Source organism: Fundulus heteroclitus, unplaced genomic scaffold, assembly GCF_011125445.2.
Source record: "Fundulus heteroclitus isolate FHET01 unplaced genomic scaffold, MU-UCD_Fhet_4.1 scaffold_41, whole genome shotgun sequence".
Classification (NCBI taxonomy): Eukaryota; Metazoa; Chordata; class Actinopteri; order Cyprinodontiformes; family Fundulidae; genus Fundulus; species Fundulus heteroclitus.
The window spans coordinates 2,403,439-2,423,084 of NW_023396824.1; the positions used below are offsets into that span (position 1 = coordinate 2,403,439).

The following is a 19,646-nucleotide window of genomic DNA, read 5'->3' on the forward strand; positions in this document are numbered from 1 at the left end:
TACACATAAAAAACATGTTTTAATGCTGAAATACGTTGTTTAAATAACACATTTAATAATTGTATGCTCTTTAACAGACTGACGTGGTAGATTAATGTATAAATACGTGATTTCATAGTGAAATACTTTGTTCTATGCCATTAACAGATAGACACGTGGTATGGCATATTATTAAATACTACATATGTCATGCTGAAATACTGCTTTGTGTTCTTAAAGAGACGTGTAGTATTACAAGTCAATACATGTATGAATTAATACATTTTATATTTTGGTAAAGGAACAAGTTGGATTGTTAATTTAAATGTATTTCACTCTCTCATATGTACAACCCTGAGTCTTCTCTTCACATGCACAATATTTTCTTGATATTTCTGTGTGCTATGCATGCATACAGTATTTAAATGCCTGGAAAATGTTCTTTAACATTTCCAGGTGATTCCTTACTCCACGCTGCTTGCAACTAGACGGTACTCTGTAACTCCCGAGTTCCTAATTTTGGCAACGTGATTCAGCCTTAATCTGTGAAATATGGCGATAACAGATAGAAAAGCATCAAATGACGGTCCATCTGCTGGGTTTCTGCATTGTTCTCTCCAAGTAAAACTCATCTTCAGAACCAATTCCAGCCCAGAATGGCCATCTGCACCATGTGATCTACCTTCAGAATCAGAATCAAACATACTTTAATAATCCCAGAGGGAAATTATTTTCGGTACACGCTGCAGATATACAAACAACATAATAATATATATACAACATTGAGCAACTCTCCCTCTGCTGAGAAGATTGTGTCTGTTACTCGTTGCAACGACTGCTGGTAACACCTATTTGCTCACTCTAGTTTCTCAGAATGTCTTATTGCTCAGTTCTGTGTATGAAGAATCTACTGCAGGCATGAGCGCATCACTGGAGGACCACTGAGGGATTAATTCATGCAACAACACAGTAAATCATGTCTTTCACAGAGGGAGAGATGTCAGACTTTTGTAACTCAGGGTAAAACACTGTCTGTTGTGTCTGGGTGTTTATATGGGTTAGAGCCGCCATCTGTCTAAAAAACTCACCGTGCTAACACGTGGTGACACTAAAGGTTATTTTATTACTGATGGGATGCACCATGAGGATAAAATAGACAGACAGTGATGGAACATCATTACCAAAAAGCTCAGGTCAGGTTCAGTTCCAGCAGAGGAGGTCCAGCTGCAGTCATCCTGCAAACGCTGCAGCATGCAGAAGCTGCTTGGTGCCTGCAACAATAATAACAATCCTTAAAGTATCCTAAAAAAGGGCTTTAAATATTTATTATGTAAGTTAATGTGTAATTTATAGGTTTGGATGCTGCTGCAAACAGTTTAATTTCAGACTCCTGCTCTACCATCCAGTCTGTGGAAGCCCCGCTTCCAGTGTAACAAAAGTAATTTCCCTGATTCTGATTTAATTTTAACCATGCTATGTTTCACATTATTTATCTTTTATCTCCCCCTAACTTTATTCGTCGGTTATTAATTTATTTCCATAATTTATTGTCTTATTTCAGTCGTGCTGTGTCTGATTTTATTCTTTAATTTAATCATGAAGGCAGACGTGACTGCCGCTGGTGTCCACCAGGGGGCAGCAGACTCTGTCCCGTTCTATGGACAGATGGACAGAGTCCACAGAACGGGAGTCCTGTCCCACCCGTGGGAGGGACCCGAAGAATGCGGAGATGTGACGTCACACCAAAGTTAGAAAGTGAAACTTGAATCAGAGCCGGAGCTGCCGGCCGGATTCTGGTTCTGATCGTGGAGTTAAAGGAACCTGAAGAAGGATGGAAGGTTCTGGGATGGTTCTGCTGCTGGTGCCGGTCCTGCTCGGTAAGTGAACCCAGACACACCAGAACCAGAACCAGAACCAGGATCAGGATCTGCCCGGTAGGGTGGAGTCCAGAGGCAGCCAGGGTGTGTGACTGCAGCCGAACCAGGAAAGAGTCCTGGAGTTGGAAATATTCCAGATGCTGGAGAAGATTCTCTGTCCTCCAGGTCATGGTGATTCCTAAACAGTTAAAAAACAAAACAACTGGACTTTTCCCGAAGTTTGAAGACGTTTCGCCTTCTATCCAGAAATATCTTTGAATTCAGAAAGCTTTCTGGATCAGAAGCGAAACGTCTTCAAACTTCGGGAAAAAGTCCAGTTGTTTTGTTTTTTTGGAATCAGAAAAAAAATACAGAATTTCAAAATAAAAGCACGGCTGGGACAATTCAGCACCTTCCCGTCAGTAGAAAATATTTTATGCCATAATTTACTCTAAACCCCTGATGCTGCTTGTTGTTGTTGGAATATGAAGTTTCACCAATAAAGCAATAAATGTTTCCTTCATTTAAAATCAGATCCCATTGATGCTGACCCATGCAAACACCGGGTCACAGAGCAGAACCTGTTAACGATTAAACATTAAAATTATAACAATTAGTTATATTCAGATGAGGAGCTGCAGCTGATTGGTTGGTTCCCACAGGGCAGCAGAGAGCAGCATCCCCACAGCGCTAACAGGAGGACACACATTTTCAGGAACATGACCGCAGCAGCACAGATTGACGAGGTTACAGAACACCTTTGGGCTACAGAGGACTGATGGTCACTTGCTTATATACTTTACATTTGGCTCAGTGGACAGTCGTCTGCATTGCTGATGGCTTTGCAGCAATCCCTCATACTGAGCATGCATGAAGCGACAGTGGAGAGGAAAACTCCCCTTTAACAGGGAGGAGAACCTCCAGCAGAACCAGAACCAGGCTCAGTGTGAACGCTCATCTGCCTCCACCCACTGGGGCTCAGAGAAGACAGAGCAGAGACACAGAAAGCACAGAAGCTCACATTGACCCAGGAGTACTTTCTATGGTAGAGAAGACAGAGCAGAGACACAGAAAGCACAGAAGCTCACATTGACCCAGGAGTACTTTCTATGTTAGAGAAGACAGAGCAGAGACACAGAAAGCACAGAAGCTCACATTGACCCAGGAGTACTTTCTATGTTAGAGAAGACAGAGCAGAGACACAGAAAGCACAGAAGCTCACATTGACCCAGGAGTACTTTCTATGGTAGATGGTAATAGAGGATGATCTGCCTCCCCTGATGATGTCACAGCTAACAGAACGTTAGACCAGGTGTACCTTCCATGAAGAGAAAAATAACAGAGAACAAAAAGTTAAAAGATGAAATAACAACAAACAATGCAGAATGGAGAGCAGTAGGAGAACTCAGCAGAGAGAGAGAAATAGACCCTGATGTCCTCCAGCAGCCTAAGCCTATAGCAGCATAACTATAGAGATAGCTCAGGGTAACATGAGCCACTCTGAGCCCCAGTTTATGTTGCCCATGTCTATGATGAAATCGTCTTTACAAAATTATCTATAAGCTCTTTTGGTATATAATCATTTGCTCTTGCCTAGAAATCTGACATTTTAAAGTTTAAGCAACAATATTGTGGTCACTAAAACCTACTTTAGAACATGTATCCGCACTGTTAGAGGTGGTCAATGCATGTAGGTAACTGATCCCTCAGAGATTAAGCAGACTGTTGTTGGAACATTTACGACTGGCATAAATTGCAGATGTTTGCTACTGTATGTCCCTTGACTTATTTTTCATGTAGCATTGATTGTATAGCCAGTCTACACTCATACTCCCAAGAAAAAGCACTATGCTGCTGGAGTCGGTAGCCTGCTGTAACATTGAGCAAATACCATTTAGATACTCACTGTTAGCACTGGGAGGTCTGCAACAACAGCCATGAGGGATAGAATCAGACAGTAAGCTGGAAACAACATGAAACATGGGACCTTACAGTAACCAGAGGACCGTTCTCCCAGCAGGGGTGACTGCATAAACCCTCCTGTTCACGGACAAACGCTGTCTTTTCCTCCACTGCCCTAGCAGCATTGGGGAGAACACTCTGATTTTCCTCTGCGGAGGATCTGACTGGAGGTTGGAGAACCGCCACACATGCTGGTTGGATTGAAGCTAAGTGCAACATCTGAACCTGACTGACCGTGGAACCTTCATCCCAGAATGAACCTTCATTTTGGCCCAACGTCTTCCAACCGGAGGGCCAAAGTCAACCGGAGTGACACCAAGGCTGAGGTCTGACAGGGTTAGGCAGGGAAAGACAAATGCTTTATTTAAAATGGTTTTTACCATGTTTTTGTTTTAAGCTTTGACCAAAGTTAAAAGACCTGGAGCTAACAGGCATAGCGTATGTTAGCATTCATGAAAGCTTTGCGGGTGTGGTTTGAGTGTGTTTTTGCGGTTATAACAAACTTTATTTCCTAACTGTTTTTTATACATTGATGGGATATTAATATTTGTGTTGCCCGGTTCGATCATTCCCAACAAATAGAGCGTAAAAGTCTTTTAATTTAACGCCAAATATCTGCTAGCGTTAGCCGCTACTAGCTTCCGGATAACTTACCCACAGCTCTAGAAAACACAACTCCGGTTCGTTTTTAAACATAATGTTTGTTTGTTTGGCTCCGCCATCGTTTGATAGCGCTATGATAGTTATTACAGTATTAATAGGGAAGATTAATGTTGATTTAATGGTGTTTGTGTAACTTTAGGATCACCCCTCAAGCTAATGACGTCCCCTACAGCTTCTAGCTTTCCAAGTTATTGATTCAACTCTAAGTATTTCCCAGAGAAATAATTACATTACTACAATCAAGTGTCCTAAATGTTATTGATTTTACTGAGCCAATCATTCTTTAAAATGTTATTTGATCAAATAATGTTTTTGTTTAACTCAGGATTTTTGCATTGTGAATGGGTTTAAACACATCCTGAATGTGGTTCTAGATTAGTTTAGCTAATTTAACCAAAGAGGCTCCAGACCTCTTTACTTTCCTTCCAATGCAGCGTCACTTCTTCTGGATGTCGTACTCAGCAAAGACAATGGCACAGTCTGCCCTCTGCTGGTAACTCATGACATTCAGCTGCCCAGTTCCCAGCTGAAGAGGGGAACGAATCACGTGGTCAGAACTTGATCTTGTCTTTGTTCTCAGTTTCCCAGCATGCCGCAGGGCTCCAGGTGGAGGTGTTTGAGGGGGAGGAGTCTGTCCTGCTGCCCTGTTGGGTACCGGTTAACGTGTCCAGAGGTTCCACGTCAGTTTGGGATCGAGACGACTTCCGGATCCCCACAGTCCATGTCCGTGAGCCAGATGGTGATTATCTGAAGGACCAGAACCAGCGCTACGCTGGTCGGACATCAATGATGGAGGACGCACTGCAGACCGGAGACCTCAGCCTGACCCTGAGCAGACCCACCTTCACCGACAGCGGAACCTTCACTTGCACCGTCCGCCGGTTGGGAGAAGATCTGCACAGTGTAAATGTGGACCTGCAGGTCAAAGGTCAGAGATGCAGGTTCTCTGGATGTTCTCAAGGCATTTAGACATGTTGGGAGATGTTCAATTTCTGTCTGTCTTTATGTTGTCTCCAGAACCTCCATCAAGCTGGCCCTGGGTTCTGTTGGGGCTGGTGGTTCTCCTGATTCTCCTGGTTGTTCCAGCTGTTATTTGGTACCGCCTACGGAAAAAGAAGCTCACTGCAGGTTTGTTCACTAGTTAAAGGATAAAGCTGAGGTCTGACAATAAAAGGTGCAGAACCCACCAGAAGTATTCACACCCCCGTACCTTTAATTCTGGTGCAGTCCAGTCCAGAGGGTTTAAAACAGGTCAAGCCTCATGATCAAAGGTCCAAATGTGGCTTCTGTGTACAATGAACGGTCCAGAACAACCATTGGCTAGATAGTTCTGAAGGGCCGAGATGTTCTGATTGGGGCAGCAAGGAGAAGTTCATGTTTATTTTGAGGACTCTTCCTGCTTAAACCAGGAGATGGTGCAGAAGCTCAGACAGATGATTTCAGTTCAACTCAAATTCATGAAACATGTCATCTCAAGGTTCTTTCCAAAGTCAGACTCCATCAGATCCTCCAGGTTGGTGAGAAAGTTTCCTCTCTAAGGAAACCCAGCAGGTTGCATCAAGTCTCTCCAAGCAGCATTCACTCCTCCTGAAAGAGCGTAGAGCCACAGTGGACAGTCGTCTGCATTGTTGATGGCTTTGCAGCAATCCCTCATACTGAGCATGCATGAAGCGACAGTGGAGAGGAAAACTCCCCTTTAACAGGGAGGAGAACCTCCAGCAGAACCAGAACCAGGCTCAGTGTGAACGCTCATCTGCCTCCACCCACTGGGGCTTAGAGAAGACAGAGCAGAGACACAGAAAGCTCAGAAGCTCACATTGACCCAGGAGTACTTTCTATGTTAGAGAAGACAGAGCAGAGACACAGAAAGCTCAGAAGCTCACATTGACCCAGGAGTACTTTTTATGTTAGAGAAGACAGAGCAGAGACACAGAAAGCACAGAAGCTCACATTGACCCAGGAGTACTTTCTATGTCAGATGGTAATAGTGGGTCATCCAGCTTTTGATGTTATCAAGACATGACTGCAGTCAAAGTAACTGATTGGATTCATCAGGATTTATGGATAAATATAGCTGAGTGTCATCAGCATAACAGTGGAAATTAATCCCATGCTGTCTGATAATTTTGCCAATCGGAAGCATATATATAGTAAAGAGAATTGGTCCAAGGACTGAACCCTGTGGTACTCCACAGGTGACCCTAGAGTTTGAGGAAGATTTATTATTAACATGAACAAACTGGAATCTGTCTGACTGATAAGATTTAAACCAGCCTAATGCTTTTCCCTTAATCCCTACAGTATGCTCAAGTCTTTGTAGGAGAATATTGTGATCAACTGTATCAAATGCAGCACTGAGATCTAACAGGACAAGTATAGACACAAGTCCATTATCTGAGGCCATGAGAATATCATTAGTGACCTTCACCAGAGCTGTTTCAGTGCTATGATGAGCTCTGAAGCCTGACTGAAACTCCTCAAGTAGGTCATTGCTTTGTAAATGTTCACGAAGTTGATTAGCAACTACTTTCTTAAGAATTTTAGATAAGAAAAGAAGATTAGATATAGGTCTGTAATTTACTAACTCATCTTGATTAAGAGATGGTTTCTTAAGTAAAGGTTTCATAACAGCTACTTTAAAAGCCTGTGGTACATATAAATTTACTAAGGATAGATTAATCATGTCTAAAATAGTGCCACTGATCAAAGGGAATACCTCCTTAAACAACTTGGTTGGGATTGGGTCTAACATACAGGTAGAAGGTTTAGATGAAGCTAAAATTATAGATAGCTCAGAAAACTCTACTGTTTCTAAACAGTTCAGACACTGCGCAGGTTCTAAAGATTCCTCCAACGCTGCCTCACTTACTGAGAACGAGGTAATCATGTTTGGGAGGATACCAATTATTTTATTTTTAATGGAATCAATTTTATTTATGAAGAATCCCATAAAATCATTACTGCTAAGAGCTAAGGGAATGGATGGGTACAACAGAGCTGCGGCTCTGGGTAAGTTTGGCAACTGCACTAAAGAGAAATCTTGGATTATTTTTATTCTCTTCAATTAATGATGAAAAATATGCTGCTCTAACTCTGCGAAGGGTCTTGTTATACAACAATAGACTGTCCCTCCAGATTAGGTAGGATTCATCTTGGTGTGTAGAGTGCCATTTTCTCTCCAATTTCCTAACATTGTGCTTCAAGGAACACAGCTCTGAATTAAACCAGGGAGCCAGCTTCCTGTGAATAATCACCTTCTTTTTCAAGGGAGCTACATTGTCTAATGCAGAACGCAATGACGAAGTCATACCGTTTACAAAGACATTTATTTGTGAATGGGAAGAAACAACTTTGCTGCCATCTACTGGGCATTTCTGCAATACTGAGGATATTAAGAGGGGGACAGAGACTTTAAAGTTTTAATACAGCATTGTCCGATAAAGATCTACTATAATGGAACTCTCTATTGGGGGTGGAGAACTCAGTTAGATTAAACTCAAATGTTATTAAAAAATGATCAGATAGGACAGGGATGTAAGGAAATACTGTTAATTCTTCACAATCAATGCCATGTGTCAGAACAAGGTCTAAAGTATGGAGCCAAGAGTGCGTTGGTTTATGCACATTTTGAGCAAAACCAATTGAATCTAGGATAGTTTTAAAGGCTACACTAAGGTTATCACATTCTGTGTCAACATAAATGTTAAAATCACCCACTATAATAACCTTGTCAGTATTTAACACCAAATCAGATAAGAAGTCTGACAGCTGATCCAAAAACTGAGAGTAAGGGCCTGGTGGACGATACAAAACAACAAACAGAAGAGGTTTTATTGGTTTGCAGTTTGGATGAGGGAAACTGAGGGTTAAATGTTCAAAAGAACTGTAGTTATTAATTGGCCTGGGACTAATTAATAAATCAGACTGAAAGATGGTGGCCATTCCTCCTCCTCTTCCCACAGAGCTGGGAATGTGGAAATTTGAATAACTGGAGGGAGTTGACTCATTTATACTAACGTAGTCCTCTTGTAGCCAGGTTTCTGTGAGACAAAATAAATCAATCTGTTTATCAGAAATCAATTCGTTAACTAACAAAGTCTTTAAAGGGAGAGACCTTATATTTAATAGACCACATTTAATTGTTTTATTTTTAGGTTCAAGGTGAACCGTATTGATTTTTATTAGATTTTTATGATTTGTTCCTTTTAGATAAGTTTTTGATCTGTTAAGTTTTGGCCGTGGGAAAGACACCGTCTCAATAGGATAATGGGTGGGTAACAGTACAGAAGCTGCAGAGAGGTGTGTTAAACTACGGCTCTGCTTCCTGGTCTGGACCCTGGATTGTCAGCATTTAGGAGAACTAATAAATCCGGCCAGATTCCTAGAAAGAAGAGCTGCACCATCCAAAGTAGGATGGATGCCGTCTCTCCGGATCAGACCAGGTTTTCCCCAGAAAGTTCTCCAGTTATCAATGTAGCCCACGTCGTTTTCTGGACACCACCTAGACAACCAGCGGTTGAATGATGACATGCGGCTAAACATGTCATCACTGGTCAGATCAGGCAGGGGACCAGAGAAAATTACGGAGTCCGACATTGCTTTAGCAAACTCACACATCGAGGCAACACCAACTTTAGTGACCTCCGATCGGCGTGATCGGGTGTCATTACCGCCAGCGTGAATAACAATTTTGCGGTATTTACGCTTATCCTTAGCCAGCAGTTTTAGGTAAGATTCTATGTCACCCGTTCTGGCCCCTGGCAGGCATTTAACTATGGTCCCTGGTTTCTTTAGTGCCACGTTTCTGACTATGGAGCTGCCAATAATCAGGGTCGGCTTCTCAGCGGGTGTGTCGCTGAGTGGGGAAAATTTGTTAGAAACGCAGATGGGTTGGTGGTGAACTGGGGGCTGAAATCTAGAGCTATGCTTCCTACGAACTGTCACCCAGCCGGCCTGCTTACCCGGCTGCTCGGGTGCTTCTGGAGGACCACTAAGTGAACTAACGCTAGGTCTATGTGGCTCCGCGCTAGCAGAGGAGCGGCTATCAGCTGGTCTTTCCATAGCACGGAGCCGGGTCTCCAATTCTGACACCCTCGCCTCCAAAGCTACAAAAACACTACATTTATTACAAGTACCATTATCACTAAAGGAGGCAGAGGAATAACTGAACATCTGACACAGAGAGCAGGAGATAGGCGGAGACTTAGAGATGGAGAAGCTGATGGAAGAGTAGGGGAAGAAGCCATTGTGGAGCTAAAGCTAGGCTAGGCTAAAGCTAGGCTAGGCTAAAGCTAGGCTAGGCTAAAGCTAGGCTAACAACCTGCTACCATGCCGAAAAACAAACCGTGTGAAACAGGAGGAGCACCGACAGTTTCTCAGGAAGAGCTGTTGGTACCGTTTAAAGTTCTCTAGGTTCTATAAACTGTGATGTTCTCATCCCCTCTGGGTTATTTGGGTTCTGCAGGCCCTGGAACTCTGATGTTCTCCGTCCTACTGGGGTTCATGGGGTTCTGAAACATCTAGAACTGTGAGGTTCTTTCTTTTGAGGTTATCTGCACTCTTCTCACTCTAGAACTGTGATGATCTCCTGTTTTATCTCAGTGGTTCCACCTGAGACCGTGGAGATCCGAGAGGGGGTGAAGTCTGTTCTGCTGCCCTTTAAAACCAGCAGAGGTCTCCCCCAGGACGTCAAAGTGGAGTGGACCCGTCTGGACCCGTCTCGAGGGAACATCACAATCCATGTGTTTGAGAACGGCCGGTCTGAACACCAGGAGAACATTCCTGAAGGCCAAACCAAGATGAAAGCAGACCTGCTGAGTAGCGGAGACCTCAGTCTGACTCTGAGGACCCCCCAGCTGAAGGACAGTGGGGACTACCAGTGTGTTGTCTCCAGAGGAGGAGACCTGCTGAGGAAGACTGTGACCCTCAAGGTCAAAGGTCAGTGTCACTCCTCAGCTGCATGGCTTCCTTGCTCTGGTTTCTTTTCTGTGTCAGTATAGATATGCACCCTTTAGATGAAACATGTTAATATGACCTGGACCTGCTCCGGTTCTCCTCCTGACAGAGAGCCTGATGGAGGAGGTGGAGGTCGCAGACAGAGAAGAGAACGTCCGGCTGCCCTTTAATACGGCAGCTCACCTGCCCCAAGATGCCAAAGTGGTGTGGAAGCGCACTGACAGAACCGGCACTGTGTACGAGTTCCAGAACGGTCAGAACCAGTCAGACGGACAGAACCCTGAGTATCGGGACCGGACAGAGATGAATCCTGATGCTCTGGGGACACGAGACCTCACCCTCACCCTGAAAGATCCCAGCCAGAGAGACAGCGGCGTCTTCATCTGTACCGTCTACAGCACCGACGGGAAAATACTGGGACGGAAAGTAGTGACGCTCACCGTGAAAGGTTAGTAGAGTTAACACACCACTGAGGTCAGTGAACGCATCACTGGAGTCTGTGAACGCATCACTAGAGTCAGTGAACACATCACTGGAGTCCCTTAACGCATCACTGGAGTCAGTGAAAACATCACAGAGGTCAGTGAACGAATCACTGGAGTCACTTAAGGCACCACTTGAGTCTGTGAACCATTCACTGGAGTCAGTGAACAAATCACTAGGGTCAGTTAACATATCACAGAGGTCAGTGAACACATCACAGTGGTCAGTGAACACATCACAGAGGTCAGTGAACACATCACAGAGGTCAGTTAACACATCACTGAGGTCAGTGAACATAACCCAGAGGTCAGTGAACACATCACAGAGGTCAGTGAACACACCACAGTGGTCAGTGAACACATCACAGAGGTCAGTGAACACATCACAGAGGTCAGTGAACACACCACAGTGGTCAGTGAACACATCACAGTGGTCAGTGAACACACCACAGTGGTCAGTGAACACATCACAGAGGTCAGTGAACACACCACAGTGGTCAGTGAACACATCACAGAGGTCAGTGAACACATCACAGAGGTCAGTTAACATATCACTGAGGTCAGTGAACATAACCCAGAGGTCGGTGGACACACCACAGAGGTCAGTGAACACATCACTGAGGTCAGTGAACACACCACAGAGGTCAGTGAACACACCACAGAGGTCAGTGAACACACCACAGTGGTCAGTGAACACATCACAGAGGTCAGTGAACACATCACAGAGGTCAGTGAACACATCACAGACGTCAGTAAACACACCACAGAGGTCAGTGAACACACCACAGTGGTCAGTAAACACACCACAGAGGTCAGTAAACATAACCCAGGGGTCAGTGAACACATCACAGAGGTCAGTGAACATAACCCAGGGGTCAGTGAACACATCACAGAGTTCGGTGAACACATCACAGAGGTCAGTGAACACACCACAGAGGTCAGTGAACACATCACAGAGGTCAGTGAACACGTCACAGTGGTCAGTGAACACATCACAGTGGTCAGTGAACATAACCCAGAGGTCAGTGAACACATCACAGAGGTCAGTGAACATATCACAGAGGTCAGTGAACACATCACTGAGGTCAGTGAACACACCACAGTGGTCAGTGAACACATCACTGAGGTCAGTGAACACATCACAGAGGTCAGTGAACACATCACTGAGGTCAGTGAACACACCACAGAGGTCAGTGAACACACCACAGAGGTCGGTGAACACACCACAGAGGTCGGTGAACACATCACAGAGGTCGGTGAACACATCACAGAGGTCAGTGAACACACCACAGAGGTCAGTGAACACACCACAGTGGTCGGTGAACACATCACAGAGGTCGGTGAACACGTCACTGAGGTCAGTGAACACATCACAGAGGTCAGTGAACACACCACAGAGGTCAGTGAACACATCACAGTGGTCAGTGAACACATCACAGAGGTCAGTGAACATATCACAGAGGTCAGTGAACACATCACTGAGGTCAGTGAACACACCACAGAGGTTAGTGAACACATCACTGAGGTCAGTGAACACATCACAGTGGTCAGTGAACACATCACAGAGGTCAGTGAACACATCACAGAGGTCAGTGAACACATCACAGAGGTCAGTGAACACAACCCAGGGGTCAGTGAACACACCACAGAGGTCAGTGAACACACCACAGAGGTCAGTGAACACATCACTGAGGTCAGTGAACACATCACAGAGGTCAGTGAACACACCACAGAGGTCAGTGAACACATCACAGAGGTCAGTGAACACATCACAGAGGTCAGTGAACATAACCCAGGGGTCAGTGAACACACCACAGAGGTCAGTGAACACATCACAGTGGTCAGTGAACACATCACAGAGGTCAGTGAACACATCACAGAGGTCAGTGAACACACCACAGAGGTCAGTGAACATAACCCAGTGGTCAGTGAACACACCACAGAGGTCAGTGAACACATCACAGAGGTCAGTGAACACATCACAGAGGTCAGTGAACACACCACAGTGGTCAGTGAACACACCACAGAGGTCAGTGAACATATCACAGAGGTCAGTGAACACATCACAGAGGTCAGTGAACACACCACAGTGGTCAGTGAACACACCACAGAGGTCAGTGAACACACCACAGAGGTCAGTGAACACACCACAGAGGTCAGTGAACATATCACAGAGGTCAGTGAACACAACCCAGAGGTCAGTGAACACACCACAGAGGTCAGTGAACATATCACAGAGGTCAGTGAACACATCACAGAGGTCAGTGAACACACCACAGTGGTCAGTGAACACACCACAGAGGTCAGTGAACACACCACAGAGGTCAGTGAACACATCACAGAGGTCAGTGAACACACCACAGTGGTCAGTGAACACATCACAGAGGTCAGTAAACGCATCACAGAGGTCAGTGAACACAACACAGAGGTCAGTGAACACACCACAGAGGTCAGTGAACACATCACAGAGGTCAGTGAACACATCACAGAGGTCAGTGAACATAACCCAGAGGTCAGTGAACATAACCCAGAGGTCAGTGAACACATCACAGAGGTCAGTGAACACACCACAGAGGTCAGTGAACACACCACAGTGGTCAGTGAACACATCACAGAGGTCGGTGAACACGTCACTGAGGTCAGTGAACACACCACAGAGGTCAGTGAACACATCACAGAGGTCAGTGAACACAACACAGTGGTCAGTGAACACACCACAGTGGTCAGTGAACACATCACAGATGATTATCTCCTGGGTGATCCATGCTCTCCTCTTAAGTCTACAAGGTGGAAAAGGTCTCTGTGGAGGAGGGGACACGGTCGGTTGTTCTGCCGTTTAGGACAGCGCCTCGCCTGCTGTCTGGGAAAGTCACCGTGGAGTGGAGACTGGCAGACGTAGACGACATGATGCTCTACACTTATGACAGAGGCCATCACAGACCAACACAGGACCAGACTTATGGAGGCCACACCAAGATGAATGAAGATCTATTAACAACTGGAGACCTCAGTCTGACCCTCAGTGACCTCCGTCTGACTCAGAGCGTTTATACGTGCAGCATCCACAATGAGGGTGAAGAGATCCTGCAGCAGAAGGTGGTGGTGCTCATAGTCAGAGGTCAGTGAAAGCAGCTGCTCCACCCTCCACAGAACCAGTCTTTGGTTCTTCTGGACTGCTGACGTTCTGCTCTGATCCTCAGCTTTACAGGTAGAGGTGGTGGAGGTGACAAAGGGGGAACCATCTGTGTCACTTCCTTTTAAAATCCCTCTTCCTGTGGACGAGGACATCAAGGTGGAGTGGACCCACCCTGGCTCCAGACAGCCTGAGGTCATCACCTTTGAGAACGGAGAGGTTCAGGTGTCCAAATGGAACCGGGTTTACCGCCGTCGCACAAAGATGGATGGAGACCTGCTGAGAACCGGAGACCTCAGCTTGGTTCTGAAGCGTCCCTGTGTCGCTGACAACGGCCTCTACAAATGCATGGTCTACAAGAGCCAGGAGGTCCAGCAGCAGAAGATGGTGACGCTCAGTGTTAGAGGTGAGTGAGAACACCAGAGATCAGGTAGAACAGGTGGAACAGGTGGAACATAGTCTCTACAAATGCATGGTCTACAAGAGCCAGGAGGTCCAGCAGCAGAAGATGGTGACGCTCAGCGTTAGAGGTGAGTGAGAACATCAGAGATCAGGTAGAACAGGTGGAACAGGTGGAACATAGTCTCTACAAATGCATGGTCTACAAGAGCCAGGAGGTCCAGCAGCAGAAGACGGTGACGCTCAGCGTTAGAGGTCAGTGAGAACATCAGAGGTCAGGTAGAACAGGTGGAACAGGTGGAACATAGCCTCTACAAATGCATGGTCTACAGGAACAGGTGGAACAGGTGGAACATAGTCTCTACAAATGCATGGTCTACAAGGGCCAGGAGGTCATCCAGCAGAAGATGGTGACGCTCAGCGTTAGAGGTCAGTGAGAACATCAGAGAACAGGTAGAACAGGTGGAACATAGTCTCTATAAATGCATGGTCTACAAGGGCCAGGAGGTCCAGCAGCAGAAGATGGTGACGCTCAGTGTTAGAGGTGAGTGAGAACACCAGAGATCAGGTAGAACAGGTGGAACAGGTGGAACATAGCCTCTACAAATGCATGGTCTACAAGGGCCAGGAGGTCCAGCAGCAGAAGATGGTGACGCTCAGCGTTAGAGGTGAGTGAGAACACCAGAGATCAGGTGGAACAGGTGGAACATAGTCTCTATAAATGCATGGTCTACAGGAACAGGTGGAACAGGTGGAACATAGTCTCTATAAATGCATGGTCTACAGCAGGGGTCACTAATTAAAAATCAGCGGGGTCCGAATAAAGAAAATCAACAACCAGTAAAGGTCGGGACACATTTTTTATTACAATCCGTTACTTTAAACAGTATTTAACACGGAAATAAAATGTTTATGCATCCACCTTTTACATTGACTTTTTAAACAAAAAAATAACATAATTCAATTCAATTCAATTAAAATAAAACTAGAACTTTTTCTATTTTAAAATCCAAAGTGCTTTTTGAAATAGAGAACCACAATCTTTCACAGTTTGGTATATAGACAATTTCTTGACTGTCACATCTTTTATAAAACAACTGAACTTTTTTTAATTTCTTTTTTTATGGCTTAATGAGAGAAGTGAGCTTTAGGCTGCCCTGTAAGGATTTTACACCTGGGTTTGATTGGCAACAAAGCCAACCTCAGGCACATATTGAGGTGCTCATTCGTTCTGCGCCTTTAAATCAGCTATTTTCTCCGTATGTATGAGCAAGCGGATATGTTTGGGAACGCTCCAGAGGGCTTTGCCATATTAACAAGTGAAGTTAGCACAGGGGTTGAAGCAAAAATAATGTTTGACTGAAAACATTTTCTCGCCAGCCCATATATTACCAGGGTGTGGACATCATACCGCATTAGTTGGCTCACTTACTTAGTGTGCAAAGTCAACTAAATCTGATACTTTTAAAATATCCATTGAAAATTCCTGTATCTCTGCCACCTTTCAGCTTTGAAGCCTTTGTGTCATCCTGGACAGCCTCTCCATCACTTTCCACATCCACATCATCATCTGGGTTACTTTCATCTCTGCAGCATCAAGTTCTTCCTTCACACTGTTGACAAACTGGTCCACAGTCCACTTTACAATCCCAGCTCCCTGTCCTCAGGAAAACCTCCATAAACTGCTGCTGGTTCAGAGGACAGCAGCTTCATCATCATCTCCTTCACACCTGTACATTAACTCCACTGGCTCCCTGTCACATTCAATATAAACCAATATTATGATCATACAAGGCAAACACAGCCTTGGACAATGCAGGACACATCACCAACACTATCATGATATAATACATTTTAATTTGACACAGATTGCAGAGGACAATAATCAGTCTCTGCTTTGCCCGTTATTGTTCACCAATTAACTATTACAGTTTATAAAAAGGCATGATTTAACTTGTTTGAAGTTTAATAAAATGGTTATATTTTAGCCCAGTGACTGGAGACCTGTCCAGGATGAACCGTGTGTCCGCGATCCACTTTAACTTCATAAAAAAACTCTCTGAGAATCTCCTTTCTCTGGCCTCACCCAGTTAGAACCCGTTCTGCAGTCCATGTTGTAGCTGCAGTTTATTTATTTTATCTTTTTGATGTAGTTTTCTTAACAATTCTGTAAAAATCAAAATCCTTGTCATTTTATTTAGTGTCCTGGAGCGCAGCTGCTCATCAGGTGATCACTGCTGCATACTGACAGCAGATGCAGCTCTGCCTTCTTTGTTTCAGAACAGCGCAGTTTTTTTTTTTTTACTTTTTTCCGAATGGGACCCAGTCAAATGAGGCACATTGTTTCAGAGTCCAACTCTTCTACTTCAAGGGTCATAAATTAGCCTGAGCTAGCGCGTTACTCTTCTTTGTGTTTAAATAAAACATAATAGCGAATCATGAGGAGATCCCTGGTTGGTCGCCGCGTTTATCAGCGAGGGAATAAACGCTGACAGACGACATGGCCACAGGTGGAAATAATTCATTAATTAACTGCCGGAGCAGATTGACGCTTACCGAGGGAAGTTGTTGTCAGCTGCTGAACTTTCTGACCTGCTGGTTCGCATAAATCCAAAGAAAACCTTTGACCACTGCTACTTTCATTCATACCATCTGTGGCCAGTTTAAAATTCTCTCCCAAAAGTTAAAATGATGAACACCGATAAACCTCAGACTGGCCATGTCCGCTTTGGAAAGACCCGCCCTGCTCTCATTCTGATTGGCTAATGTCCCGGCTCTGCCAGGTTTGATTGGTTAAGAGCAGCTTCAGTGCAAAACCTTGAATAAAAAGTCTAGACGGAATTTTTTGCGCTCAATTTCCAAATGACGGAAATCCGTCGCAGCGACGGAGAACTTGAGTTAGACACTGTCGTTGGACAACATGCAGTAATATATAAATTTTTTAAATGAGGTTGGGTCCGGATTAGGTAGCAGCTGGGTCCGGATCCGGACCGTGGTCCGCTAATCCGTGACCTCTGGTCTACAGGAACAGGTGGAACATAGCCTCTACAAATGCATGGTCTACAGGAACAGGTGGAACAGGTGGAACATAGACGTACCAATGAGACCATGACAGCCTGCTATCAGAAAGTAGCAACATCAAGAAGAACCTATGACTTGTTCTGTGTTCTGTTACATCTCTTTAACATGTTCTATGACGTGTTCTGTGCCTGGTTCTGTGACTTGTTCTATGACTTGTTCTGTGAGCTGTTCTTTGAGCCTGATGGGTTTTCATGGGTTTGTGCTGAGATGTTCTTCAGTCTGAGATGTTCTTCAGTCTACAATGTTCTTCAGCCTGAGACGTTCCCTCTGTTTTATCTGCAGAACATATGGAGAGCAGCTTCAATGATCGAATCCCGTCATTCAAGAGGAGAAGAACAGCGAGCGGTTCACCTCATGAGTAAATGTTCTTCTGTTCTTCCTGATTGTGATCATGTGATAAATGCTGAGCAGTAAACCTGGTCTCAGAGGAGCAGCTCCAGGCAGACCTGATGAAACCGTCCATCTAGGAGACCAAACAGGAAGCCAGACTAAAACAACCTGGCAGATGCCAAACAGGAAGTGACTCAGATTGTCACTTCCTGTTTGCAGTAAGACGTATTGTGTCACTTCCTGTTGTCACGGTGTGAATCACTGCTGCTCCAGACTCCTAGATCAACAGTGATCAACCCATCAATGGGTTGAGTAGTCGTCTGGCAATCAGAAGGTTGTGGGTTCGATTCCAGTTTCCCCTTGCCACATGTCGATGTGTCCATGGGCAAGGCACTTAACCCCAAATTACTTACCGAGCTGCGTCTCTGTGTATGGGGAGTGGTGTACTAGTGGTTAGAGCAGCGTGCTTGCAGTCAGAGAAGGATGCAAGTACCCGGTTCGATCCCCACTGCCTGCACTCTGGGTCCCTGAGCAAGACCCTTAACCCCAGATTGCTCCCCGGGCGCCACACATGGCAGCTCACTGCTCCCCAAGGGATGGGTTAAGATGCAGAGAACACATTTCATTGTAATGTATGTTTCAATGACAATAAAGATTATGTTATTATTATTATATTACTCTCGTTTTTATCTTTAATCTCTTTGCTGTAACATCTGTTTCTAACACATAAGCACTTTTAAAACATTCTCTGTTGTCTCACTTCACATTTGGGAACTCCTCATGTTTCACACGGTTTGCTTTTTTGGCATGGTAAAAGGGCGCTAGCCTAGCTTTAGCCTAGCCTAGCTTTAGCTTAGCCTAGCTTTAGCCTAGCCTAGCTTTAGCCTAGCTTTAGCCTAGCCTAGCTTTAGCTTAGCCTAGCTTTAGCTCCACAATGGCTCCTTCTCCTATTACATCAGCTTCTCTGTCTCTGACTAAGTCTCCCCTTATCTCCTGCTCTCTGTGTCAGATGTTTAGCTATTCCTCTGCCTCCTTTAGTGATAATGGTACTTGTAATAAATATAGTGTTTTTGTAGCTTTAGAGGCGAGGGTGTCAGAACTGGAAACCCGGCTCCGTGCTGTTGAAAAACCAGCTGATAGCCCCTTTGCTAGCGTGGAGCCGCATAGAGTAACTTCATATAGCGGCCCACCAGCATGTAAATAACATCCTGAGGTTTTCTGGTACTGTGCAGAGTCCAGTTTGGGTCCATGTATCTCTGACTTAATGTTTCCTGTGTTTCAGGCACAGTCTGCTGGCCTAGGGTTTGGACTCATCAATTAACCAGGACTGATCTCTGGATGAACCTCTGAAGCCCTGGGCCCCGAGTAGAGCTGCAAGTGACTTTAGAAAAAACAGCCCAAAGTGGCCAATAACAAGCAGACTATGCAACTCTGATTAGGATCAGGATGACGTGACGTTATAAATCTGGGCTGATTCTGTGAGACATTGGTTTGGTTCTGGAGAACCCATAAATCTTCATTGTAGGGTCCAGTGAAACTGAAAGTTGCCGTTGACTTACTGATTAGTTAAAGAATAGAAACTAAACATAGATCTACAATGAATGTAGACGTGTCAGTTGTTCTGTCTCCACTCCTCTGGTGGACCTGAGTCCTTCCACCCTGTGGGAACCACAGAACGCTGCCATCTAGCAGCTGTTTCTAACTGTGTGGTATGGGACCTGCACAGTCCAGGAGAGGAAGGACCTAGCAGTGGTGGTGAGGACAGAGCAGGGGATTGTGGGATGCCGTCTGCAGGATCTAGACTTA

The 19,646-nt window shown here is 45.0% G+C and overlaps 1 protein-coding gene across 1 annotated transcript; it reads left to right on the forward strand.

Moving 5' to 3' along the window:
• The first annotated feature begins 1,745 nt into the window (after window positions 1–1,745).
• LOC105924211 lies at window positions 1,746–19,646 on the forward strand. The gene is made up of 9 exons (XM_036131099.1): window positions 1,746–1,856; window positions 5,041–5,388; window positions 5,478–5,588; window positions 10,062–10,397; window positions 10,525–10,863; window positions 13,677–14,015; window positions 14,098–14,436; window positions 17,793–17,868; window positions 19,123–19,646. The coding sequence occupies exons 1-9, from the start codon at window positions 1,811–1,813 to the stop codon at window positions 19,139–19,141; spliced, it is 1,953 nt and encodes a 650-aa protein (XP_035986992.1). The 5' UTR covers window positions 1,746–1,810; the 3' UTR covers window positions 19,142–19,646.

What these genes read in the sequence shown, in the direction of transcription:
- LOC105924211 (XM_036131099.1), top strand. Translation starts at nt 1,811, where the DNA reads ATGGAAGGTTCTGGGATGGTTCTGCTGCTGGTGCCGGTCCTGCTCG. An exon ending in TGTGGACCTGCAGGTCAAAG is followed by an intron (nt 5,389 to 5,477) that starts GTCAGAGATGCA and finishes TGTTGTCTCCAG; the next exon opens with AACCTCCATCAAGCTGGCCC. An exon ending in GGTGACGCTCAGTGTTAGAG is followed by an intron (nt 14,437 to 17,792) that starts GTGAGTGAGAAC and finishes TTTTATCTGCAG; the next exon opens with AACATATGGAGAGCAGCTTC.